This window comes from Anguilla rostrata, chromosome 6, assembly GCF_018555375.3.
Source record: "Anguilla rostrata isolate EN2019 chromosome 6, ASM1855537v3, whole genome shotgun sequence".
Taxonomy (NCBI): domain Eukaryota; kingdom Metazoa; phylum Chordata; class Actinopteri; order Anguilliformes; family Anguillidae; genus Anguilla; species Anguilla rostrata.
The window spans coordinates 57,521,542-57,548,254 of record NC_057938.1 but is presented as its reverse complement, the minus strand read 5'-3'; the positions used below and the strand labels follow the sequence as shown (position 1 = coordinate 57,548,254).

Sequence of the window (26,713 nt, the reverse complement as noted above, 5' to 3'; positions counted from 1 at the left end):
ACCTCCTTACAAAGGAAGTGGCAAAAAATTCTGAAGTATTACTCTTTAAATGCCCACCATAAAGGACACATTTCCACCACTCTCTTGGCACTTAGGTTAGCCAGCTGGCTTAAGAACTGTTTGTTTTACAGTATTTTATTTGTTTTACGATATTTTTTAAAGAAAACAATTTCTTAGTGCTTATTACCTCTATTAGGTTCATTAGTGAATAATCTGTTGATCTAACGACGGATGGTACTTTTCTGTTAATCAGATGCTCTTTATTAAAAACTAGTTAAGCTGCAACAATTGGGTCAGATGTTTACCACGTCTTACGCACAGGTTTTGAACCCCGCAGCAGAAATCACATCACTTTTTGCACAACAAAGTGTACACATCTAATATCCAATTATTTAGCTTCCGTTGTTTTTATTCGTTTTAATCCATTGGTTGTTAGATGTCCATAAATGCCGTACGGACGCTCTCGCGCTCGTGCATTGTAGCTGCACGAACGGGAACGTTGCATTTACGTTGAGATGTGTCTTCGGTACCTCCCCTTAAAGCGCTCGTGGAGCTCATTCGGAGTGCACGGTTGATGGCATGCGCATGTGTAATGAAAAAAAAGCACAACCAGCTATTGTTAAACAACTACAATACACACAAGCTCGGTTTGCTAAGGAACGATTTCGTTTTCTGTGTGCAGGCCACACGGAACTGCAATAGCGCACTAGATTCGAGTAAAAAAAAAAAAAAGATAAAATAAATCTTTCACCAGCTGTCCGGCGCTGTGGGCATTGCATAGATAGTTATTTGCTGTCTGTAACGAAGGGTGGTGCTCCGTGACATGTTGGGGCTTCAGCTGACAGTTTCAGAGAGTAGGTGGTGCTACTGAAAGCCTCGAGGGAAAGGACTCCCTCTCCCTCTCTCCGACTCCGAGTCCATTGGCGTCCCAACATGGCGAAGCACGGCGGACTCCCCCTCAAGAGACTTAAAACACTTCGGTTGATGCTGCAGATCGCTTCGCCCTCTTTCCAAGCCCTTAAAACTCCGAGGCGTCTATGATGTTGGAAAAATGGACAAGTTTTCTGCAACCATTTCCGATATAGCATGGAGCTCGGTGTCCTTGCCTTTGGATTTGGTCGTCAGCAAATTTAGACTGCCTACGCTGGTACGGTTGAGCCAAGGTAAGGAAATTTCAGGCAAGTTTACTTTCTTAAAGGGACATTTTTTTAAGGCTGCGAAGCTGGGTCTGCGGGTGTTCTCAAATTGCTGCTCTGATTTATCTGTACTTTTACAAGAAGACCTGTTTTTTTATTTTCTTTCTCGATATAAAATGTTAAGCTTGTTGTGATCTTACGCTGTAACGAAGCCAAACAACATTCAGGCATCGCCGGGGCATTTCCGACGGAAGGAATTTCGCTTGTTTGTTGTTCAACATTTGATTAAAAACTCACCCGTGTGACTAGTTGCGCATTGAATAAAACTAGCATAAATTAAATATATATTTTGGTAAAATAAATAGGTTATTTCAGACTTGAAATTAAAGGTGACAAAGTATCTGCTGTATTCCAAAAGTGATCCACGGCTATTCATATGGAAATTTTGTAATCAGCAACCGAGTGTCTTGAATACTAAGAAGCGCAGTCAGAGGAAACATCCAAGTTTCGAACAATTATTCCAGGAACAAAGGATGGTCGTTGCATTAAAATTATTACACGATGTACGCATTATTACGCGAGAGATGAATACGTTTGGTACTTTTCGTGGTAGGCAAGTCCTATTCCACAATTAGATGAATGCATAATTTAGCTGTGTAGCTGCTCGTTTATGTCGGGACCGGGAGAGATCACTCAAAGAGGGAGGTACGCCAAATAGCCACATATCCATGAATGAACGTAGGGCTAGGCCTGTTTTTACATTTCTTTTATTATCCATTTATACTGAAAGAAGACATTAACTGGTTCGATCACAATTTGACTTTCGGATGTGACCCCGTGACCCTGCTTCCTCCAACACACGCGGATTTATTCACTTGTCCACAAAACCTCAGGCTGCCTAAAGGGTTTCAAGTCGAGCTGCAGTTGTTTGCGCTACTGGTTCAAAATTATACTGTGCTTCGGAATATTTATTTTTGATAACTTACTGTACACAAGCTGTAGTGTTGTGTGCATTGGAAGCTTGCAGCTACAGTGAATACTTGGGCTACTGGTTTTGACAGGCCTGCCTAACAAGTCTAGTGCTATTTAAAAATCATCTGTGGTTAGGACACAGAGTTCACTGCAGTGCAAGACGTGCCCTTCCGGTTTATTGGTGGCCGAGTGCGCTAAAATGGGAGGAAACCCCATTTTGCACAGATCCATTGCACAGATTTACTGCTCTTTCCCAAACTAATTGTATATCCCCCAAAGAACTGTCTAAAGAACGTGAAGCAGGACCAGCTGTCAGTGGGAGGCAGTCCACATCCACTCAGGTTTTTTACACAATATGTGTGGCTTCCAGGGCTGGGTTGCCGGTTATCATGCAGGTGTTGCGGTGCTGACAGCTTGTATTGAAGTTGCTAAGTGTAGTTTAATGTCTGGGTGGAGTTTACCAACAGTGATGCTGTTGAATCAGTGGAAGCAGACTTCAGAGTGGACCAGGCACATATCGGACACAGGCTGAGGAAGAGGAACTTAGTTTCAGGGTCCAGCAGATAATTCCACCCTCTATTTCAAGAGTGATTTTTTTAAAGCTACCGGTGTAAGCCCAGAGGAGGTGTAGATTAGCTCTCAGGAAGAAAGTTGCGCTCTGCAAGTGACCTTCCACGAACTGGGTCATTTATGAATTTACACTCCACTTCGGGTGGCTCTAGACCCCTCAGTCTGGTTTATGGGCTATTCTCTGTGACTGTGGCTAACTTGGCTAAGCTACTGCTCAACAGTACTATAGACGTGCTTGCTTATGCACGCTTGTACACCAACTTCAGGTTCAGCCTGAAACGTATTTCTATCAGTACTGAGGATTGTGCACTGAATCATTACCGGTTGCATTTCCCAGAAACACAATTCGAAGTGATGTCTGTACATTTATTTGGCTGATGAGCTTACATTCCTGTTATTTTACTGTGTAGTTAGAGTTAATTTGCTAGATTTTTTTCCAAGATGTATGACACCTGTCCTAGTAGTGCAGTGACTATATGATAGTTGATACATTTCTGCAGAAGTTAAATTGATATCGATATGTAATTCCTCTGTACTGATCTTGTTGTAGAGAGTCCCGCAGGTAGTGCCAGTGAAGCCAGTGGAATCTGTCAGTCTTACACGGTGGTGAGGTCAGATGTTAGCCAGAAGTGAGCAAGGTCCACCATAGTTACGAAACTTGACCAGCACGTCATAGAAAGTCCAGAAACATCTTCCTGTCCTTTAGGAATCAGGGAACATTTCCCAGATTAAAAAAAGAAGCTTCTTATCAACTAAAATAATCTTCTGTCAATTCCTACCAAATCTTGAAATAAGTGTGTGCAAAATGGCAGAATTGGTTCAGAGTAGCGTAATACTGTGGTGAAGATTGCACCAAAATAAATCCTTTTAAAATCATGCATTTACTGGAGCATCCTGGGAAATGTAAATACAGTTTGAGTGTCAGTCTGTACAGCCCGCGATGAGACAAATTCAGTTACTCCAGCAAACAGTGACCGCAATGATCGCCATATTCTGGCACACTTCCTCGAGTTTAACCTGTGTGCCCCCCCCCAAGTGGTGACGTCCTGCAACAAAGGTATCCATTTTTGCCTGAATGGAAGCACACCAGGCCTTTGGGAGATGAACAGGTGTTTTGGGAGATGAACAGGTGTTTTGGGAGATTGACAGGTGTTTTGGGAGATGAACAGGTGTTTTGGGAGATTGACAGGTGTTTTGGGAGATTGACAGGTGTTTTGGGAGATGAACAGGTGTTTTGGGAGATTGACAGGTGTTTTGGGAGATGGACAGGTGTTTGAGAGATTAACAGGTGTTTTGGAAGATGGACAGGTGTTTGAGAGATGGACAGGTGTTTTGGGAGATGGACAGGTGTTTTGGGAGATGGACAGGTGTTTTGGGAGATGGACAGGTGTTTTGGGAGATTGACAGGTGTTTGAGAGATGGACAGGTGTTTTCGGAGATGGACAGGTGTTTGAGAGATGGACAGGTGTTTGAGAGATGGACAGGTGTTTTGGGAGATGGACAGGTGTTTGAGAGATGGACAGGTGTTTGAGAGACGAACAGGTGTTTGAGAGATGGACAGGTGTTTGAGAGATGAACAGGTGTTTTGGGAGATGGACAGGTGTTTGAAAGATGGACAGGTGTTTTGGGAGATGGACAGGTGTTTGCGAGATGGACAGGTGTTTGAGAGATGGACAGGTGTTTTGGGAGATGGACAGGTGTTTTGGGAGATGGACAGGTGTTTGAGAGATGGACAGGTGTTTGAGAGATGAACAGGTGTTTGGAGATGGACAGGTGTTTGAGAGATGGACAGGTGTTTTGGGAGATGGACAGGTGTTTGCGAGATGGACAGGTGTTTGAGAGATGGACAGGTGTTTTGGGAGATGGACAGGTGTTTGAGAGATGGACAGGTGTTTGAGAGTTGGACAGGTTTTTGAGAGATAAATATGCCTGAGGAAGGATACGGTGCACTTCAGTCTTTGTTTGTGGTGTCCTCTTGCTACATGGCGGCTCGTCTTGTCACCCCTGGTCCTGCTGCCGTGGCTGTGCAGCCCCTGATTCCCCAGGGTGAATGTGCTGATTGTTGAGCAGCATAATGACGCGTTCTCAGCACAGAGCCATTGGTCAGCTCCTATTCAGCCCTTGAATAAATACATGGAATGTGATTTTTCTGCAGGATTCTTGTCTCTGATTCTCGGAAGGGAAGTTGGGCTTGGCACGAGGCTGAAACAGCGTTCTCCTGCTTTCTCTGGTGGGCATGTTGGGGCATGGACATCTGATGGGGAAGTGGGGGCATGGTGGTGGCATGGGCATCTCATAGGGAAGTGGGGGTTCTCGGGGTAACTGCATGTCGGAATGACCTCCGCTGGCGCATTGTGTATCAACTCTGTGTGTTTTACCCAAGTGACCATCTGCGTTTACTGTCATTACTGATTGGCCAATCAACCAATCGGCATCCTCTTTCTATGCGCAGGACAATGACCTCTATAAACCTTACATCAGGCGTTTTCCCTCGCCATAGTAACTCGTCCAAAGCCAGACTAAATTATGAATGAATCTGTCCTCAGCTTCTTGTGGGCAGTGCAGAGAGACCAAGGCCACAGACCTTGGGGCAGCAGGATGAACCAGGTCATGGGTGGAGCTACCATCTGCCTATCAATCACTAACACCTGGGAATGATGTGACTGTCGTCCGCACAGGAAGTGTGCCACGATTGCCTGAAACCAGTGAGCTGCTGTTGATGCAAACCATCTCCGCCCCAGTTAGTTGTTAGTCTCCCCGATCCATTCTTGTATCTGGGATTTATTGGAGTGCATTGCAGGTTTGAATCCCAGGATCGAGGTCTTACTGTAGGACACATGGGCAAATTTTACAGAAGTATTATAATATGAATATTTCACATAGATGTATTTCTTATAGTGAGTAAATACTTATGTAATTGTTATTGTTTTATTATTGTTTTTTGATGATGCTGATAGCAGTATTTGGAACCTTTTGTGTATTGAAATGGGTGATGCCCATTTAAGTGAAGCCCACCCTCTGTAGGTGATAATGCAGTGGTCAGGTGTGTGTGATTCTCCAGGTGTGTGTGTGTGTGTGTTTGTGTGTGTATATTTCCGGTCTGTTACCAGAGAAGAGGAAACCCTTTGTCAAGTGTAATACTGTTTTATCTAACAGGTCACAGGCTATTATTAGATCATAGAAGGTCGGGGGGGGTGGAAGCACAGTTTCACAGCGCTTAAGGCAGAGGTGCACAACAAGGGCTGGATTTTCTGGATTTTGTGTGAACATTTTCCCAACATTTATTTAATTAGCCCAGTCATATCTTGATCTGACGTGTATAAGCACCAGCTACAGCCACAGACTGCTAGTGTATCCTAGAGATTTTACTGAGCCCAAGTGCAGGAGCGAAGCAGCATAGTTTATAGAGCTGTCGGAAAACTATATCTATGGTAATCGGTTGTAACGAAAACCAGCACGCAGATCGGCCCTCCAGGACCGGAGTTGTGCACCCTTGACTTAAGGCATGCTCTCTATGGGCAGGACTCGCCAGGGACCTCACAACCATATTATCCCGACACGTGGGTCACAATATGATACTGTTGCGATTCTTCGTGTTTTTGCTGTACACTAAACATTGTGATTTTATACTGTGATATATTGCTATTTTTATTTATTCATTCATTCAAATCATGCGCAAACCCAAAACCCATTACACTCCGATATAAAAAGCTTGCCTCAATTAATTTCACTTAAAATATATTACTTTTGCAAATGAACAGAATGAACACATTGCAGTCCTGTAAGAAAGTTAAACGGTCAAGAACATACCGTCCCTTCAGCAGCTTAAATGAATTCAATAAATACATTTTTTAATTTAAGGGGGAAAATGGAGACAAACACATTCCAGCTCCCCAGCAGTTTCACACAAGCTGCAGCGATGGAGCTGTGGTTTCAGACAGAGCAACAACACTTATTTTACCAAATATCTGAGTTACATCAACAGCTAGATAGACAGTTTGGTGTAAATGTGTGCAATAATTATTCCGTTTTGCAGTTGTCCACAATATGGATCTGTATGGGGTTGTACTCCATCCATCTCATGGCATAGGTGCTCAACTGAGTGATACAGTTTCGCTGTGGTTTTGCTGTGACCATATAGGTGCAGTAGCTAGCTAGCTGTCCATGATGAGGGACATTCTGTGAGACTATTTCGACCCAAGTTCAAGTGTAATTTTAATACTAAGTTGCGTGAGTGAAACTGAGCCTAGCATGACACTGTCTTGCTACTTGACTTGAACGAGAGGGGCAAGGATGAGTGTCTTGTTGCTAGGTACAGTGTCTTGTTGCTAGGTAGTATCTACATTTTCCGGTATTTGCTGGAATGCTTCCATTTTATTGTAAACTAATGTTTATTATGGGATGTGAGAGTTTTTTTTTTAGTTTTTTTAAAATACAGATATTAGTCTGGTCCTCGTGTTGCCAGGGAAACGGTACCTCTCTTGCTAATAAACTTTCATTTTCAATGCAAAACATCTGAAGAAAATAAGTCAATACTCTAGTTTAGCTTTTTCACAAGTGGCCATGGTGTAAACAGGATAATCCACAAGCTGTGGTCACATCGTTTTAATGCACTCTACTATGAGTGGTTCTTTGCCCCCGTATTGTGCATTAAAACCATAGCATTAAAAATAACATGCATTATAAAACCCTAACCCCACACACCCCTAGTGCTCTGCAGAGGGTCTTTCTTTTTGGATGTGTCATGTGCTGGTGGTGTTTGGTCCTTGTTCTGTTGCTTATGCCTGATGTGAGCACTGTGCTCCTTGTTCTGTTGCTTATGCCTGATATGAGCGCTGTGCTCCTTGTTCTGTTGCTTATGCCTGACGTGAGCACTGTGTTCCTTGTTCTGTTGCTTATGCCTGATGTGAGCGCTGTGCTCCTTGTTCTGTTGCTTATGCCTGATGTGAGCGCTGTACTCCTTGTTCTGTTGCTTATGCCTGATGTGAGCGCTATGCTCCTTGTTCTGTTGCTTATGCCTGATATGAGCGCTGTGCTTTTGTTCTGTTGCTTATGCCTGATATGAGCACTATGCTCCTTGTTCTGTTGCTTGTGCCTGATGTGAGCACTGTGTTCCTTGTTCTGTTGCTTATGCTTGACATGAGCGCTGTGCTCATTGTTCTGTTGCTTATGCCTGATGTGAGCACTGTGCTCCTTGTTCTGTTGCTATGCTGATGAGCGCTGGCTCTTGTTCTGTTGCTTTGCCTGATGTGAGCACTGTGTCCTTGTTCTGTTGCTTGCTTGACATGGCCTGTGCCTTGCTTTTGTCTTGAGCTGATGGAGCACTGTGCTCCTTTCTGTGCTATGCTGATGGAGCACTGTGTTCCTGTTCTGGCTGTTTGACAGAGGCGGTTTGTTGGTGAGTTTGCTGGTCGGGGGGGTGGTTTTTTGGGGGGGGGGGGGCAGTGCAGGGAGAGGGGAAGAACAGATTGTGACATATTGTGCCATCTGACTGGATTATGCATTGTTTCTTTTAGGTTGTTTGAGTCCAGAAAAAAATCAATGATCGAGCCATTTTTAACCTTCTCCCAAAAGCTGGCAGGGTCCGCCTTTGAGCTGACTCTGACCCCTGCCTACAGTTTAGAGTTTACTTTGCAGACACAGTTAATATTTAGGCAGAGAGATACATCTGAATATCTGTTTGCTGTCCTCTCCACATTGCTCCACTCTTTCTTAGTTCAGTCTTAGGTTGAGGGTTTGGGTTAGGAAACGTCACTTATACTCTCCAGCTCCAAACTTTAATTTAATCTGTATTAATGTGAAATGCTGACCCTTAGTCTACACAGCTGGAGATGAACATAAGATATTCAGTGTTAGGCTTATGGTTTAAAAAGACCTACTGACCTGTCCTGCTCTGTCCTGATTTGACTGAAGGACAAGAAAACACAAAAACCTGCCCTGTGTATGTGTGTGTGCCTGTATGAGGGAGAGGGCACTAGTGTGTGTGTGCCCGTATGAGGGTAGGAGCACTAGTGTGTGTGTGTGTGTGCCCGTATGAGGGAGAGGGCACTAGTGTGTGTGTGCTTGTATGAGGGAGAGAGCACTAGTGTGTGTGTGCCCGTATGAGGGAGAGAGCACTAGTGTGTGTGTGTGTCTGTGTGTTTGTATGAGGGAGAGAGCACTAGTGTGTGTGTGCTTGTATGAGGGAGAGAGCACTAGTGTGTGTGTGTGTGCCCGTATGAGGGAGAGAGCACTAGTGTGTGTGTGTTTGCCCGTATGAGGGAGAGAGCACTAGTGTGTGTGTGCCCGTATGAGGGTAGGAGCACTAGTGTGTGTGTGCCCGTATGAGGGAAAGGGCACTAGTGTGTGTGTGCCCGTATGAGGGAGAGAGCACTAGTGTGTGTGTGCCCGTATGAGGGAGAGAGCACTAGTGTGTGTGTGCCCGTATGAGGGAGAGAGCACTAGTGTCTGGCTCCAGTGCACAGCAGGCTGATGGCTCGAGGTTGGGGTGATTAGATTAGTGCTGGAATTTCAGTCATCAGCCTTGGCTCATTTTTCACAAAAATCCACAATAGAAATCTGTGCACTTGAATTGTTTGAAATTTGCCTGCTTATTTCAATGGTAAAATGTATTATCCATAAAACGGTTAAAAACATATCTCTTTTTTTCTTAAATGTACTTTCAAATTTAAATGGGTTTTGTGTTGTTTCTTACAAATACGTGTTTCTTCAGCAGGATGTGGGATGGCAGAATAGAGAGGAGCGGAGTTGTTTGTCTGACACACTCACCAGCTTTGTGCTAGCCTGCACCCTCAGCCACTGCAGGGTAGCACTGGCCTTCCCCCTTAACTGGGACCACCTGACCTGGCCTGGCCAATGGGCTGGCAGGCCCAGGACCATGTGACCTGCCCTGTCCAATGCATGGAGATGTAGGCGCAGTCTCTGGCTGCGTGGCTGGATGGGCAGGGGTTCCTCAGGGCAGCCCTGTGTGACTGGAGCAGTTTCCCACACGGTGTCTGGTTTCAGCTGGAGAGAGAGGAGAGAGAGAGAGAGAGGAGAGGGGGACAGAGACAGGGAGAGAGGGAGAGACATACAGAGAAAGAGGGAGGAAGAGAGGGATCAATGGAGGCTTTGTTTTGATGTGTTTTTCTTCTTTTTCTCCTCTTCCTTTTTTCCCTGCTCTTTTCTTCTTTTCCTCCTGCTGTCTGTCTGCCGCACTTATTCAGTCTCTGCAGTGTTTCCAACCCGAGGCCGAGAGCCTGTCTGCAGAACACAATCACGGGCACATCCATATGGAACATAATCACTGGCACATCCATATGGAACATAATCACTGGCACATCCATATGGAACATAATGGCACATTCAGATGGAACATAATCACTGACACATCCATATGGAACATAATCACTGGCACATCCATATGGAACATAATCACTGGCACACCCATATGGAACATAATCACTGGCACATCCATATGGAACATAATCACTGGCACATCCATATGGAACATAATCACTGGCACATCCATATGGAACATAATCACTGGCACATCCATATGGAACATAATCACTGGCACACCCATATGGAACATAATCACTGGCAAATCCATATGGGACATAATGGCACATTCAGATGGAACATAATCTCTGGCACGTCCATATGGAACATAATCACTGGCACACCCATATGGAACATAATCACTGGCACATCCATATGGGACATAATGGCACATTCAGATGGAACATAATGTCTGGCACGTCCATATGGAACATAATCACTGGCACATCCATATGGAACATAATCACTGGCATGGTGTGGGGTGGCGTGTGGTGGCATGGGGCCAGTGTGGGGTGGTGTGTGGTGTTGTGAGGCCAGTGTGGGGTGGTGTGTGGTAGTGTGGGGCCAGTGTGGGGTGGTGTGTGGTGTTGTGGGGCCAGTGTGGGGTGGCGTGTGGTGGTGTTGGGTGGTGTGTGATGGTGTGGAGCCAGCGTGTGGTGTTGTGGGGCCAGTGTGGGGTGGTGTGGGGTGGTGTTGTGGGGCCAGTGTGGGGCCAGTATTTGGTGGTGTGGGGCCAGTGTGGGGTGGTGTGTGGTGTTGTGGGGCCAGTGTGGGGTGGCGTGAGGTGTTGTGGGGCCAGTGTGGGGTGGCGTGTGGTGGTGTGGGGCCAGTATGGGGTGGCGTGTGGTGGTGTGGGTCTAGTGTAGGGTAGTGTGTGGTGGTGTGGGTCCAGTGTGGAGTGGTGTGTGGTGGTGTGGAGCCAGTGTGGGGTGGTGTGTGATGGTGTGGGGCCAGTGTGGGGTGGTGTGGGTGTTTTTTTGGAAGTCTTTTTGGCCAGGCTTGTGTGAACCGGGCGAGACTGCAGGCTGAGAGGGCTCCTGGCTCCTGAGTAACTGCGGGCGGTTGTGACATCAGACGTGATGTAGTGGCTGAGCAGTCGCCAGCGCTCCAGCCCAGCAGCGCTGAATCCGGGCCAGGTTGTCCTGGCAGCCGGCCAGCTGCTCTGGGTGAGGATAATGGGGAATGAATAGGGCCGTGCTGGAAAGCTCTTGGTTATCCTGCAAGAAGTGTAATTCACTTTGTTTAGGTGGATGTTTGTCTTCAACCCCCCCTCCTCCCCCTCCCAGATCAGACGCCTGCCATGCTATACCTGAGGCTCCATGTCTCCAGAGGACCCAGTTTGGCCTGAAGCGGCAGACTCTGATCCGTGTGCAGTCTAAATGCCTGCTTGGCCCATCTATGAGTGCACTGGGCTTTGTCTTTGAGTATGACCTGGCAAATAAAGGAGAGAGCCAGTCTGTGTTGTTTTTAAAGGAAGGCTGTTTCCTTGGTTACAGTTAACGGTAGGACTGGAGAACGTTGATACGATAACAACAGTGGCACTGCGGAACTCTGTGTGAATGTTGAGAGCTCTGTGGAACATTGTTACAATGTCAGGGAGAACTCTGTGGAACATTGTTACAATGTTAGCAGAAGCTCTGTGGAACATTGTTACACTGTTAGCAGAAGCTCTGTGGAACATTGTTACAATGTTAGCAGAAACTCTGGAACATTGTTACAATGTTAATTGTATGCTAGGTGTTAGGTGTTAACTGTTGCACTCTTACAGAGAAATGCTAAATTTGTGCATTTGGCTGCCAAGAAAATCGTGATGAGGCACAATAGGAAGGGATCCACCATGAACTGGGAAAGTACAGACTGAGCTCTGTAGCCACTCACACACATACACACACACACCTCTTTAAAACAACTTGCTCTCTGATGTTGCTGATTAGTGGGTTTCTCTGCAGTCACTGTCTATAAGTCTATAACTTATAAATAGACCTGTTTTCTGGTCTATTTATAAGTTTATTTATTTCTATCATCAGTTAGACCCTCATGCATGAATGTGGGATGCTTGTGAATGCATGAATGTGGGCTGCATGTGAATGCATGAATGTGGGCTGCATGTGAATGCATGTGAATGCATGAATGTGGGATGCATGTGAATGCATGAATGTGGGCTGCATGTGAATGCATGAATGCGGGATGCATGTGAACGGCCATATTGTGGATAAGTTCTGCTGTTTGTATTTTGCTTATTGCTAATGTTTTGAGAACTCCCCTTTCTGAAAGCAAAGTGTTTTTATATGAGTGATTCTGTGGTGAGACGAGCGTCATATAGTGTCTCTATCCTGGGAGACAGTGGGCTAGTCGGTGGGGGGGGGGCGGGGCAGGAATGCTAATAGAATGGTGAATGACTGTGATGAGGATTGTCAATAATGGATTGTAAAGTCAGAAGACCGCTTGATCACTGTTCCAAACTGCACATGTACTTACTAAACCTAGTGCGACATGCGTCAAATAGCCTATATAAAACCTGTGCAGAATGGTCACATTCAGACGGATGCATGGGTGAACTGTTTCCCCATATGAAGAGAAGAGAAATAGGCTTCCTCACTGGGGAGGGAATCAGCTTCCTCACTGGGGAGGGAATCGTACACCCAAGTCATGTCCAAGTTTCCAGTGTGTGGGAAGAGCTGCTTTTGACATTAAGGGAGTGTGATAGAGAGTGAGTATGAGGAGAGAGAGGGAGAGAGAGGCAGTGTGAGGGAGTCTGAGGCAGTGTGATAGAGAGTGAGGAGCGTGAGGGAGTGTGAGGAAGTGTGAGGATAGAGAGGAGCTGTGTTTACGCTCGCGGGACCGTGAGGAATGCTGTGTCTCCGGCGTCCCGTGGGCGAGAACGTGTTTTTCCGGAAACAGCGCTCTGCTTCACGCCCTGCATCTGATGTCCCGCAAAAATCACACCTTTTATTTTCATCATTCTTATTCTGGGTTCCGGTGCTCTGTGAGTGAACCTGGGTTCACTGACACTCTGGGTTTACAGGCTCACTGACACTCTAGGTTTACCGGCTCACTGACACTCTGGGTTTACAGGCTCACTGACACTCTGGGTTTACAGGCTCACTGACACTCTGGGTTTACCGGCTCACTGACACTCTGGGTTTACCGGCTCACTGACACTCTGGGTTTACCGGCTCACTGACACTCTGGGTTTACCGGCTCACTGACACTCTGGGTTTACAGGCTCACTGACACTCTGGGTTTACCGGCTCACTGACACTCTGGGTTTACCGGCTCACTGACACTCTGGGTTTACCGGCTCACTGACACTCTGGGTTTACAGGCTCACTGACTCTCTGGGTTTACCGGCTCACTGACTCTCTGGGCTTACAGGCTCACTGACTCTCTGGTTCCAGTCCAGTGAGTGGACTGATTGGGATGTCTAGTTGTTTAAACCTTTTCTTCTTCTAGGGGTTTGTTTGGGAAAATGTAATTTGGGTATTGATCTTGGTGACCATGCCATGGAAGAAGCCAGTGACACTTTAATCAATAAATAATCAGAACAAGGAGAAGGGATATACAAATGTAGGACGTTAGAGTTACAGGCGCTGTACAGTTACAGGTGCTCTTCAAACAGTCACAGGTGCTGTACAGTTACAGGTGCTCTACAAACAGTTACAGGTGCTGTACAGTTACAGGTGCTCTTCAAACAGTTACAGGTGCTGTACAGTTATAGGTGCTCTTCAAACAGTTACAGGTGCTTTACAAACAGTCACAGGTGCTGTACAGTTACAGGTGCTGTACAGTTACAGGTGCTCTACAAACAGTTACAGGTGCTGTACAGTTATAGGTGCTCTTCAAACAGTTACAGGTGCTCTACAAACAGTTACAGGTGCTCTTCAAACGGTTACAAGTGCTGTACAGACAGTTACAGGTGCTTTACACACAGTTCCAGGTGCTGTACTCCTGCTGTACCTGGCCACAGGTACAGGAGTCCTGTACAGAGCCTGAGCCTCTCTCTCTCTCTGCAGGGGACCATGTGGAGGGTGTGACGGAGCAGGATGTCATCCTCCTGCACTCCTGCCGCCAGTGGACCACCGTCACTGCCCACAGCCTGGAAGAGGGCCACTACGTCATCGGGCCCAAAATCGACATCCCTCTTCAGTACCCTGGTGAGTGCCAGCCTGGCGTCCTGGCAGAGGTGCAGGGCCAGTCTAGTTGGCATTTGTGTAATAGAATGTGATGTTGCAAAAAGTTCATGAAGTTACACAGTGTCATTACAGGATAGTGACTTCAAAATCTGCTTCATAAAAATGCACAAGGCCTTAAGGTTTGTGTTTACTTTTGTCTCTGCTGCACGTCTCATCCTTCCGGTTCATCTCCAGATTGGCCGTTCGCTCATTCTTTTCAATTATGGTTCTGCTTTGTTTGTTGATTGGATTTCGTGTTTGACCATTCGCTTGTTCTCGACCTGGACCCTCATTTTGCCCTCTGCTCGCCGTACAGTGACTCTGGTTAGTCCGTGGGTTCTCATCGGGACGCTGAACACTCACACCGCGGATCGTTTGTACTGTCAGTGGCTGGAGCTCAGGGTTCTGTGGCTGAGGATGATGACATAATTAAGAGCAGATAGCTGGTGTGAAACCTGGAAACGGATTGGCCTCTTTGTGCACGCCTGGGCGAATAGGAGGGACACATGAGATCATTGGGTTTTGTGGAGGAGGGGGGAGCAAGTCACTAATCCAGGTTGGGGGTGGCGGGGGCGTGGGGGGGGGGGTCAGAGTTGAAGTGCTGTGAGGTGGGAGCGCGGAATGTGCCGGACTTGGCGCCAAGACCAGGCCTGCATGGTCAGTACCGGAGGCTGTTATTGACAGATGGGTGTGGGTGTGTGGAGGGGGGGCATCCCGTCTTATTCCGAGGTTCTGAGGTAATCCAGGGAGGCTGCCGGGGGGGGGGGGGGGGCGGGGCGGGGTAAATGGGCGCCCCTAAGTGCTGGATGCTCTGACTGCTCAGCTCTGATAAATAAGTAATGTGTAATGGAGATCCAGTGAGCTTAATCACAGCCCTCTGTGGGGGAGGGGGGAGGGGGGGGAGACTGTGAATGGGGATGGAGAGATGACAGGAAGGGCAGGTCATTAAGGAGGAGAGGATTGAGTGAGTGAAGGGGGGAGGGGTGGGCCATATCGACTGCTTGTGTTGAGAGGGTTTATTCATTCAGTCATGTTCTCGTAGAGAAGCCCCTACAGGAAGACTGTCTCCCTGTGCTACGCTGTGCTGTGCGTCTCTGCGCTATGCTACCCTGTGCTACGCTGTGCTGTGTCTGGGAGGTCACATGACCAGCTCCTGACCTCCTGGGGCCTGAAAGGCTGCCCTTTGCACTGCCTATCGCATCTAGGACTGCTTGAAACCCCTCCCCTTGTGGCCTGAAGCCCCTCCCCCTGCAGCCTGAAGCCCCTCCCCCTGCTGTGCTGGCTGTCTGGGCCCAGGCCAAGCCACTGCCTTTGTGTTGTCTGCCAGAGGAGAGACTGGCTCGCTCTGTCTTTCTCCCTCTTTCCTTCTCTGTCTGACTCCTCCTTTCTCTCCTGCTCTAGTTCTTTCTTTACCTGTCACTCTGTCTCACACACACATAGTCTCTCTCCCTCTCCCTCTCTCTCTGTCCTCCCACCATTCATGGCCTTTGTCCAGTAGTTTACATTGACCTCCAACAGGACCCCCTTGCCATGGAAACCCACACTACTGCTGGTGTACCCAAGACCAGGGCACATCTGGAAAGACCAGCACAGGTGTTTCAGCCATGAGCCGAAATGGCTCCTACAGATCGGTCTGTCCCTGTGTTCCTGGATCTGCAGCACAATATACACAGCAAGGTCCATTTGGTTCTGTGTGTTCTGACACAGGAGAGAATTATAAATGTGGAAATGTCATTTAATGCAGTGATTATGGACAGGGTTCGTGGCTGCTGACTGTGCTGTGGTTCTCAGTCCTGGTTCTGTAATGCTCCTGAGAGCTGGAGCAGGTTTTGTTGACGGTTTTGATCTCTGGGATGGCGGGATGGTGAGAGGTAACTCAGAAGATATTGGAGCCAGAGTAATGAAATGCTTGGACTCCCCTAACAATGTAATGATTGTGTCTCTTTAATTAAAAAATAAATGCGTTAGGGACTGAGCAGAAGGTGCCATGTGGTGACTGATGTTTACCTGACTGGGAAATTGGTCTAATGCTACCACAGGTGAGGTCCCAAGGACTCCTGGGTGACTCACGAGCCACCCCAACCCCCCCCCCCCCCCACACACACCCCCGCCCCACCCCAGGGGCTGCAGGGGAAGTCTGAGAGAGAGAGAGAGAGGGGCAGAGAGAGCGAGCGAGAGAGAGAGATAGAGACGGTGTTCCCAGAATATTTGCTCAGTGTAATGCAATAATGGGGCGCAGTGGGAGAGGAGGTGGGGGGGTACGGGGGGGTATTTCCTCTCCGGGGGAGGAGCGGGGGACACCCAATACACCATGACGCCATGGCGACGGCTGTGGCGGGTAATGAGGTCATGGCTTGCTACGTGATTGGTTATTTCTGATTTCAGATGCTCTGATGTTTCTCACTGATGAGTCATAGGAAGTGATGAGGTCATTCCTCCCACACCTGTCATTCAATAGCGAACCCTATCTATCCTAGCCTGTGGAGTATGACTGGGTTATTGATGGAGTATGATTCTGTTATGTGTGGAGTATGACAGGGTTATGTGGAGGTGAACCCTCTCTGTTGGATGAGGCGTATCTTGCAAAAAAGATATTTGGTGGCAAAATATGGAAAATGTGCATATTTCAGAATAAAAATACAGAATGCAGTGCCACGTACCAACAGCAGTTTTCCCAAATTTCAGAAGCTGCTGCTTACCTGGGCTTGATTTCCTCTGGCCCGTCCTGTGGCCCCTCTTACACTCCGTCCTGTGGCCCCTCTTACACTCCGGCCTGTGGGCCCGTCCTGTGGGCCCCTCTTACACTCCATCCTGTGGACCCCTCTTACACTCCGGCCTGTGGGCCCCTCTTACACTCTGGCCTGTGGGCCCCTCTTACACTCTGGCCTGTGGGCCCATCCTATAGGCCCCTCTTACACTCTGGCCTGTGGGCCCGTCCTGTGGGCCCCTCTTACACTCTGGCCTGTGGGCCACTCTTATACTCCGTCCTGTGGGTCCCTCTTACACTCCGGCCTGTGGGCCCATCCTGTGGGCCCCTCTTACACTCTGGCCTGTGGGCCCCTCTTATACTCCGTCCTGTGGGCCCCTCTTACACTCCGGCCTGTAGGCCCCTGTTACACTTCGTCCTGTGGGCCCCTCTTACACTCTGGACTGTGGGCCCCTCTTACACTCCGGGCGGTCCTGTGGGCCCCTCTTACACTCCGGGCGGTCCTGTGGGCCCCTCTTACACTCCGGGCGGTCCTGTGGGCCCCTCTTACACTCCGGGCGGTCCTGTGGGCCCCTCTTACACTCTGGCCTGTGGGCCCCTCTTACACTCTGGCCTGTGGGCCCCTCTTACACTCCGGGCGGTCCTGTGGGCCCCTCTTACACTCCGGGCGGTCCTGTGGGCCCCTCTTACACTCTGGCCTGTGGGCCCCTCTTACACTCTGGCCTGTGGGCCCCTCTTACACTCCAGGCGGTCCTGTGGGCCCCTCTTACACTCTGGCTGCTGCGGGGGCCTCTTACAGGCGTCCGGGGTTTAGGGTCGGGGAGAAGGTTCTAGCAGAATCCGCTGTTTAGCGGGACTAACGCTCTGAGATGTGAGGCTGGCGTGTGGTGATTTCAGTGGTGAATGACCTCTCATACTTCTCCAGTTTTACTCTCTCTTTTCTGATCGCTGCTTGGGAGAAGCTCCTGCTCTAAGTGGGAAAGAAACCTGTTGCTAGGTGATAGAGACCTAGGGTCCTCCTGAGTGAAAGATGAAATAAGCTGGGAAATTCATTACAGAGAGACAGGGCCTGCTTGACTGCTGCCACATACCAGGCTATGAGAGAGAGAGAGAGAGAGAGAGAGTGGGAGGGAGAGGGAGAGAGAGAGAGAGGGGGCCTGCTTGACTGCTGCCACATACCAGGCTATGAGAGAGAGAGAGAGTGAGAGGGGGAGGGAGAGAGAGAGGGGGAGAAAGAGAGAGATGGAGAGGGGGGCGAGAAAGAGACAGACTCACAGACACAGTGATACTGAGAGAGGGTAAGAGGGAAAGGGCGAGAGAGAGGGTGCAGGGGACAGGAAGAGTGAGAATGAGTGAGTGAGGGAGAGAAGGAAGGAGGGAAAGAGAGAGGGCAAATGCCACAGAGTTCATAAGTAAATTGAAATGATTTGTCCCATAAAATGTAATAAAACAAATTGGAAGTAAAATTGGCAGCAAAAGGAGAGTGATTAGATTGCTGAAGAGTGAGGAGTGAGATGGGGCTGCAGTTTGAGCCCAGGATTGTGCAGACTGCACGCGCTGTTCTCATAGTAAATGTTCTGGCAATCTGATCTGTTGTGTTCAGTATCAGGGTCTATGCAGTGCTTTACTGGGATGACAGGACAGGAGGAAAAACAGCTGGAATATTCCCACTGTCCGGCACGGAGAGGGAAAACAGCTGGAATATTCCCACTGTCCGGCACAGAGAGGGAAAACAGCTGGAATATTCCCACTGTCCAGCACAGAGAGGGAAAACAGCTGGAATATTCCCACTGTTCGGCACGGAGAGGGAAAACAGCTGGAATATTCCCACTGTCCAGCACAGAGAGGGAAAACAGCTGGAATATTCCCACTGTCCGGCACGGAGAGGGAAAACAGCTGGAATATTCCCACTGTCCAGCACAGAGAGGGAAAACAGCTGGAATATTCCCACTGTCCGGTACAGAGAGGGAAAACAGCTGGAATATTCCCACTGCCCAGCACAGAGAGGGAAAACAGCTGGACTATTCCCACTGTCCGGTACAGAGAGGGAAAACAGCTGGAATATTCCCACTGTCCAGCACAGAGAGGGAAAACAGCTGGAATATTCCCACTGTCCGGCACAGAGAGGGAAAACAGCTGGAATATTCCCACTGTCCAGCACAGAGAGGGAAAACAGCTGGAATATTCCCACTGTCCGGCACGGAGAGGGAAAACAGCTGGAATATTCCCACTGTCCGGCACAGAGAGGGAAAACAGCTGGACTATTCCCACTGTCCGGCACGGAGAGGAAAAACAGCTGGAATATTCCCACTGTCCGGCAGAGAGGGAAAACAGCTGGACTATTCCCACTGTCCGGCACAGAGAGGGAAAACAGCTGGAATATTCCCATTGTCCAGCACAGAGAGGGAAAACAGCTGGAATATTCCCACTGTCTGGCACAGAGAGGGAAAACAGCTGGACTATTCCCACTGTCCGGCACGGAGAGGAAAAACAGCTGGAATATTCCCACTGTCTGGCAGAGAGGGAAAACAGCTGGAATATTCCCACTGTCCGGCACACAGAGGGAAAACAGCTGGACTGTTCCCACTGTCCGGCACAGAGTGGAGAAGTCTCTAGAGGAGCAGTCACAGTGTGGATAAATCAGGCTGCTTTTTGGCAGTGATGCTGACTGTAGAGCAGAGCCAGACGGGGCGCTATATTAAAGCCTTAAATCTTCCGTTGGCTGTGTTTAGGGGCTTGCTCCTGTGCGCCTGCACCCCAGGATTCCTGCAGGACTGCCGTGTCCTGTCATTGCCGTTTCCATGGCAGCGTGGAAGACCGGCTGAGGCAAGGGGTGCATGGGCTCACCCCAAAATTAGCGGGACAGTCGCGGGGGTACAGGGACAACCAGAGCATGTGTGAGGGGCACGCAGGACTGCACCACTGTGGCTTATCTGGGAGGGGGGCAGCATGGTGGTTGGGGGGGGGGGGGGGGGCTGTATTGGAATCAGCACTAAAATGCCCAAATTTAGGAAGTATTCAAACGATCATGATTTTGGGTGGAGTGGAGACCCTCTGGGCCTACACCCTCACCATCTGCAGGCTGCGCCCATGCTGATTGGCCAAGAGCCATGCAGGGCGGGGCATAACTGGTCACAGTGTCACAGAGAGAGAGAGAGATTCAGTCGGCCTAGGTGACTGTTGCTCAGCAGCGGCCCCTGCTGGTCAGTGGTGCGACTGCAGCCGGCTGCTGCAGCTCACGTCCGTGCTGCTCGACTGCAGAGGGTACAGCGGCAGCAGCTTGATGACATCATACGTTTCCAAGGAGATGGCGTGCTCGCTGTCTGCTGTGCTGAATGGTGGGGATTTCAGTGTGTGAAATGACCTGCAGAATAAAGCCTGTCTGCTTTACTACTTTGGGCTGATTGTAACGGACGTCCAGACGGCCTTGTTCCTTGCTGTAGTGTGCTGTTTGAACAATGTGTGAGCAGAGGGTGACTGCTGTACCTGTTAATGAGTGTGTCTACCCCCCCTCCTCCCCCCCAGGGAAGTTTAAGCTGTTGGACCAGGACCGGGACATGAGGGAACCTGTTCAGTACTTCGCCAGCGTGGAGGAAATTGCCGGAATCTTCCCTGACCGCGTGTTTGTGATGGAGGCCATCTCCTTCAGTGTGAAGGTCAGTAGAGAGGGGGTGGGTCCACTGACCACCAATCACTCACCACCAATCACCACGCCAGACTGACTTACTGTGGTCCAATCAGCACACCAGACTGACTTACTGTGGTCCAATCAGCACGCCAGACTGACTTACTGTGGTCCAATCAGCATGCCAGACTGACTTACTGTGGTCCAATCACCATGCCAGACTGACTTACTGTGGTCCAATCAGCACGCCAGACTGACTTACTGTGGTCCGGGTGACCCCATGTGACCTTCTCCACTAGTGACCGCACAGGCGCCCCAGATCAAACACCCTGCTACGGGCCTGTGCTGGAGGGGCAGTTATAGCCCCCCCTGGGCTTGTGCTGGAGGGGCAGTTATAGCCCCCCCTGGGCCTGTGCTGGAGGGGCAGTTATGACCCACTCTGGGCCTGTGCTGAGGGCGTATGGCCCTGGGCCTGTGCTGGAGGCAGTATGCAGTGTGTAGGCATAGGCCCACTCTGGGCCTGTGCTGGAGGGGCAGTTATGGCCCTCCCTGGGTCGGCACTAAATCAGACATTTTATTTGCAGTTCCCATCAGGCCGTCTGTAGGTCTTCACACACAAGTGCCAGAGAATCGCAGTTTCATTTGAGGTCTTGCTTCAGCCAACGGGCTCCTGGGTTACTGATGCGTGGGGACGCCCAATTTATGAGCCTGTCCCAGCTGGGACCCCACCTTGGGACAGCCCAGGCAGGGGCTGTTACTGTGGAGATGGTCAATGTGAAATGTTTAAATAAGCTCTGATTACACAACCAGGGGACGGGGGGATGGGGGGGTAAATGTCGGGGCTTTCTCAGCGTGTGCTCCGTTAACGGAATGTGGCGAAAGCGGACGGCCTGGCATTCCGATCGCCAGGAGACGGGGGGGCGGGCCCTGGGGATGACCTTCATTATCACCCTAAATTACACATCAGAGGGGCCCCTCCCTGCTGTACAGTAGCACCAGACATACAGACTCCAGACAGGCTCTCACAGACAGGGATCTCTCAAACTCTCTTTTTCTCTCTCACTCCCTATCTCTCTCTCTCTCTCCCTCTCTCTCTCACTCCCTATCTCTCTCTCTCTCCTTCTCTCTCTCTCTCTCACTCTGTCTCTCTCTCACTCTTTCTCTCTCCCTCTCTCTCACTCACTCTCTTTCTCCCTCTCTCTCTCTGTCCCCCCCCCTCTCCCTCCCTCCCCCCTCCCTCTCTCCCTCTCTCAATCTTTCTCTCTCTTTCTCACACTCACGCCATCCATCCATCTGGTGTGAATCAGTTTATTTCACGATTCCAAAACTCCAAAAATACTTTTTTATTGAGGGATTCGGAAATTTTTTTGGATGCGCTTCAGATGACAAAAATGTGAGCATGTGGACCGAAGGGTTTATGAGCTGGAAGAGCAGGAAAGGCGTCTTCGGAGTTTGGTGCTCCAGATAACCGCGCTCTTCCTCTCGTGAGTTTTACAAATATTTACCTCCGTATGTTTGGCTGAGTGTGATAACTATCGGCGCTCTCTGGGGATGGGGTAATGTGGCGGGTTGGGTCAGGTTAGGGTTAGAGTAATGCGGCGGGTTGGGTTAGGGTTGGGTTTGGGTAATGCGGCTGGTTGGGTTAAGGTTAGAGTAATGCGGCTGGTTGGGTCAGGGTTGGGTTAGGGTAATGCGGCTGGTTGGGTTAAGGTTAGAGTAATGCGGCGGGTTGGGTTAGGGTTGGGTCAGGGTTTGGTTAGGGTTGGGTTAGGGTAATGCGGCTGGTTGGGTTAAGGTTAGAGTAATGCGGCTGGTTGGGTCAGGGTTGGGTTAGGGTAATGCGGCTGGTTGGGTTAGGGCTAGAGTAATGCGGCTGGTTGGGTCAGGGTTGGGTTAGGGTAATGCGGCTGGTTGGGTTAAGGTTAGAGTAATGCGGCGGGTTGGGTTAGGGTTGGGTTAGGGTTGGGTTAGGGTAATGCGGCTGGTTGGGTTAAGGTTAGAGTAATGCGGCTGGTTGGGTCAGGGTTGGGTTAGGGTAATGCGGCTGGTTGGGTTAGGGCTAGAGTAATGCGGCGGGTTGGGTTAAGGTTGGGTCAGGGTTGGGTCAGGGGTAATGCTCTGTGCTCGGTCCCTCTCAGGTGGTGTCTGGGGAGTTCAGCGAGGACAGCGAGGCGTACAACTTCACGCTGCAGGCGGGCGACGAGCTGACGCTGATGGGCCAGGCCGAGATCCTGTGCGCCAAGACGGTGCGCGAGAAGTCCCGCTTCAACACCATCCTGCGGCGGCTGGGCCGGGGGGGCACCTTCAGCCGGCAGGTCAAGGGCAAGATGCCCTGCCTGATCTGCATGAACCACCGCACCAACGAGAGCATCAGCCTGCCCTTCCAGTGCCGCGGGCGCTTCAGCACGCGCAGCCCGCTGGAGCTGCAGATGCAGGACGGCGAGCACACCATCCGCAGCATCATCGAGAAGGTGCGCCTGCCCGTCAACGTCAGCGTGCCCAGCCGGCCCCCCCGCAACCCCTACGACCTGCACGTCATCCGCGAGGGACACCGCTACAAGCTGGTCAGCATCATCTCCAAGACCGTGGTGCTCTGCTGCATCCTGCGCAAGGAGGAAGTGGCGCCCTTCCACTTCCTGTTGCTGACGGACATGCCCCGCTTCCTCCTGCCGGAGGGGCTGCTGCGGGGCGACCCCGGGTTCGAGAAGACTGCGCTGGAGTGCGCCCTCTTGTGCCAGGAGCACTTCAACGCGGACGACTACTCTCGGGCGGTGCGGGAGGTGAAGACGGACCTGGCGGAGGAGTGCGGCAGCCCCCGCAGGGTGCGGCTGTGCCTGCAGGGCCTGGGCTCGGGGCCCCTGGGCTACCCGCGGGACGAGCTGGCGCAGTCCTTCCAGCGGCTGTCGCTGTGCGTGTACAGCGGGACGCTGGCCCATGCCAACGGGGAGCCCCCCTCGCTGCTCCCCCACGGCTGCAGGGACTCCCTGGGGGAGCAGCACATTCTGCCCCACGAGCTGCTCACCCCCGCTGACGGGGGCGGGGTGGGGGGCGACCCCGAGCGAGAGTACATGACCCCCGACTGGGCCGAGATGGAGCACCGGGACCCCGCCCCCGAGCAGGCCGAGGTCCCGTACGAGGAGCTGTGGGCCAATCAGACGCCGGGAAGCTACGGCGAGGAGCTGTGGGCCAATCAGACGCCGGGAAGCTACGGCGAGGGCGGGGGCTTGGCCGGTGGGCTGGACTGTGGAGGAGGAGGGGGGGGGAAAGGAGAGCAGAGCCTCATCTCCTTCACCTCCTCCGGCACCTCCTTGGAGGCCACGCTGGGCCCCGCCCACATCGCCGTGGTGCAGATGGAGGCAGGAAGAGTGCCGACTCCGCCCCCTGTCCCGCCCAAATCAGAAGCTGTAAGTACCGTTAGCCCCACCCCCTGTCCCGCCCAAATCAGAGCTGTAAGTACCATTAGCCCCGCCCCCTGTCCCGCCCCCTGTCCCGCCCAAATCAGAGCTGTAAGTACTGTTAGCCCCGCCCCCTGTTCTGCCCAAATCAGAGCTGTAAGTACTCTTAGCCCCGCCCCCTGTGCCGCCCAAATCAGAGCTGTAAGTACTGTTAGCCCCACCCCCTGTCTTACCCAAGCTCTCTTTGTGAGTGTGTAAGTGTGTGTGTGTGTGTATGTGAATGTATGAGAGTGTGTGTGTGAGTATATGTGACAGTGTGTGTGTGTGCGAGTGTGTATGTATAAGTGTGTGTGTGTGTGTGTGTGTGTGTAAAGAGTGTGTTGTGCATTCACACAGGCCAGAGGGTGGTTTATGAGGCCTGTGTGATGCTGAATAATTGATACAGCACTGCTTTTACATTCCAGTCAGTGACCACAGAGTTCCTGGAACTCTGCTCTCTCACACACACACACACGCACGCACGCACACACGCACACACGTGAATATGCGTGAATGCGTATGTATGTGCGTGCGTGTTTGTGTGTGTTTGTTTTCCTGTAGATTGCTGGTGTGTATAAACCCAGCTTGTGGCAGTGTGCAGTGTGCAGTGTGCAGAGGAGGTGGTGTGTATAAACCCAGCTTGTGGCAGTGTGCAGTGTGCAGTGTGCAGAGGAGGTGGTGTGTATAAACCCAGCTTGTGGCAGTGTGCAGTGTGCAGTGTGCAGTGTGCAGAGGAGGTGGTGTGTATAAACCCAGCTTGTGGCAGTGTGCAGTGTGCAGTGTGCAGTGTGCAGAGGAGGTGGTGTGTATAAACCCAGCTTGTGGCAGTGTGCAGTGTGCAGTGTGCAGAGGGTGAGTGTATAACCCAGCTTGTGGCAGGTGCAGTGCAGTGTGCAGAGGAGGTGGTGTGTATAAACCCAGCTTGTGGCAGTGTGCAGTGTGCAGTGTGCAGTGTGGAGGGTGTGTTAACCCAGTGTGCAGAGGAGGTGGTGTGTATAAACCCAGCTTGTGGCAGTGTGCAGTGTGCAGTGTGCAGTGTGCAGAGGAGGTGGTGTGTATAAACCCAGCTTGTGGCAGTGTGCAGTGTGCAGAGGAGGTGGTGTGTATAAACCCAGCTTGTGGCAGTGTGCAGTGTGCAGTGTGCAGTGTGCAGTGTGCAGAGGAGGTGGTGTGTATAAACCCAGCTTGTGGCAGTGTGCAGTGTGCAGTGTGCAGAGGAGGTGGTGTGTATAAACCCAGCTTGTGGCAGTGTGCAGTGTGCAGAGGAGGTGGTGTGCATAAACCCAGCTTGTGGCAGTGTGCAGTGTGCAGTGCGCAGAGGAGGTGGTGTGTATAAACCCAGCTTGTGGCAGTGTGCAGTGTGCAGAGGAGGTGGTGTGCATAAACCCAGCTTGTGGCAGTGTGCAGTGTGCAGTGCGCAGAGGAGGTGGTGTGTATAAACCCAGCTTGTGGCAGTGTGCAGTGTGCAGTGTGCAGTGCGCAGAGGAGGTGGTGTTGATCTGGGGCTGCTGGCGGTTGGCGGAGCATGTTGTGCGTTTGGCGGGGGGGGGGGGGGGGGGCTGGGCGGGGGCCCGCTGATGGGCCTCACTTTTACCCTGCAATTATCCTGTGATCACATCCCCCCGCTTCTCCCAGACCGCTTATACTCATACACCCACTCTGTCCACACCACCCCTGCCACCCACACACCCCCACCGCTCACCAGACCGCGACACACTCAACACACCCACACACGATCCTACACACACACACACACACACTGCACACGCATACCACACACACACGCACACGCATACACATGCACACACACGAACGCACACGCACACACGCACACGCATGCACATACACACACACATACGCACACACACACACATGCACACGCATACACACACGCCTACACACACACGCACACACATACACATGCACACACACGCACACACAGACACACAAACACACACACTCTCACACGCATACACATGCACACACACGCACACACACACACACACACACTGTCATTTGTGATATATTACCTGCATTGTGTGAGTAAAGCTCATTTTAGAGGTCCCCTGTTGTACTGACATCTTTCCCTTTCCCTCCTTTACTCTGCCCATCCCTTTCTCCCTCTCCCTTTCTCTTTCTCTTCCTCTCTCATCCCTGCCTCTTCCTCCCCTCTCTCTCTTTCTCTTCCTCTCTCCTCCCTGCCTCTTCCTCCCCTCTCTCTTCCCCTCACTCTCTCTCCCTCTCTAGGTGAAGGAGGAGTGCCGGTTCCTCAATGCTCCCCCTGTCCCTCCCAGAGGAACCAAAGGGGGCCCCGCCCCCAGCCCTCCTGTACCCCCCCGTTTCCCCAAGGTCCCGCCCCCAAAGCCTGGGCAGGGCCCCGCCTCCCACTGTCCCAGCCCGTCCCTGTCCTACTACTCATCCGGACTGCAGGATGTGTGAGTATTCTGATTGGCCCACAAGTACTGTCCTGATTGGCTCAATCGAAGCTAGTGCCCAAAAAAACTGTTTTCTGACAGTGACTTACCATTAGCACTTATAATTTTCACTATTAGCACTTGAAAAAGTTGTGTATAATTTATGTGGTGTGTTATCAGCCAGAAAATGATCCTAGTTTTCATATTATTTTTATTTTGGGCCCAGTATCTCTTGGTCTCTTGCCTGTGTCTTTCTTTAAGGGTCTCCCCTTTACTGCATGTAAGAGGAACTTCAAATAGCAACACAGCATGTCTCGCTTCCAAGGCCTTTTTTTTGGGGGGGGGGGGGGATTTAAGCTGGAT

General features: G+C 50.7%; 1 protein-coding gene across 2 annotated transcripts in view; it reads left to right on the top strand.

Moving 5' to 3' along the window:
* Positions 1-224: 224 nt before the first annotated feature.
* The window catches only part of gareml (GRB2 associated, regulator of MAPK1-like), a 30,244-nt gene continuing 3,755 nt past the window's right edge, over positions 225-26,713 (top strand). Inside the window, exons 1-5 of one of the 2 annotated variants that reach the window (XM_064340887.1) lie at positions 225-1,178; positions 14,012-14,152; positions 20,403-20,533; positions 22,641-23,906; positions 26,184-26,371. In XM_064340887.1, the coding sequence (XP_064196957.1) occupies positions 1,052-1,178; positions 14,012-14,152; positions 20,403-20,533; positions 22,641-23,906; positions 26,184-26,371 (1,853 nt within the window). In that variant the 5' untranslated portion in view covers positions 225-1,051. The remainder of the gene's footprint in view (positions 1,179-14,011; positions 14,153-20,402; positions 20,534-22,640; positions 23,907-26,183; positions 26,372-26,713) is intronic. The other variant, XM_064340888.1, reaches the window with a different exon arrangement.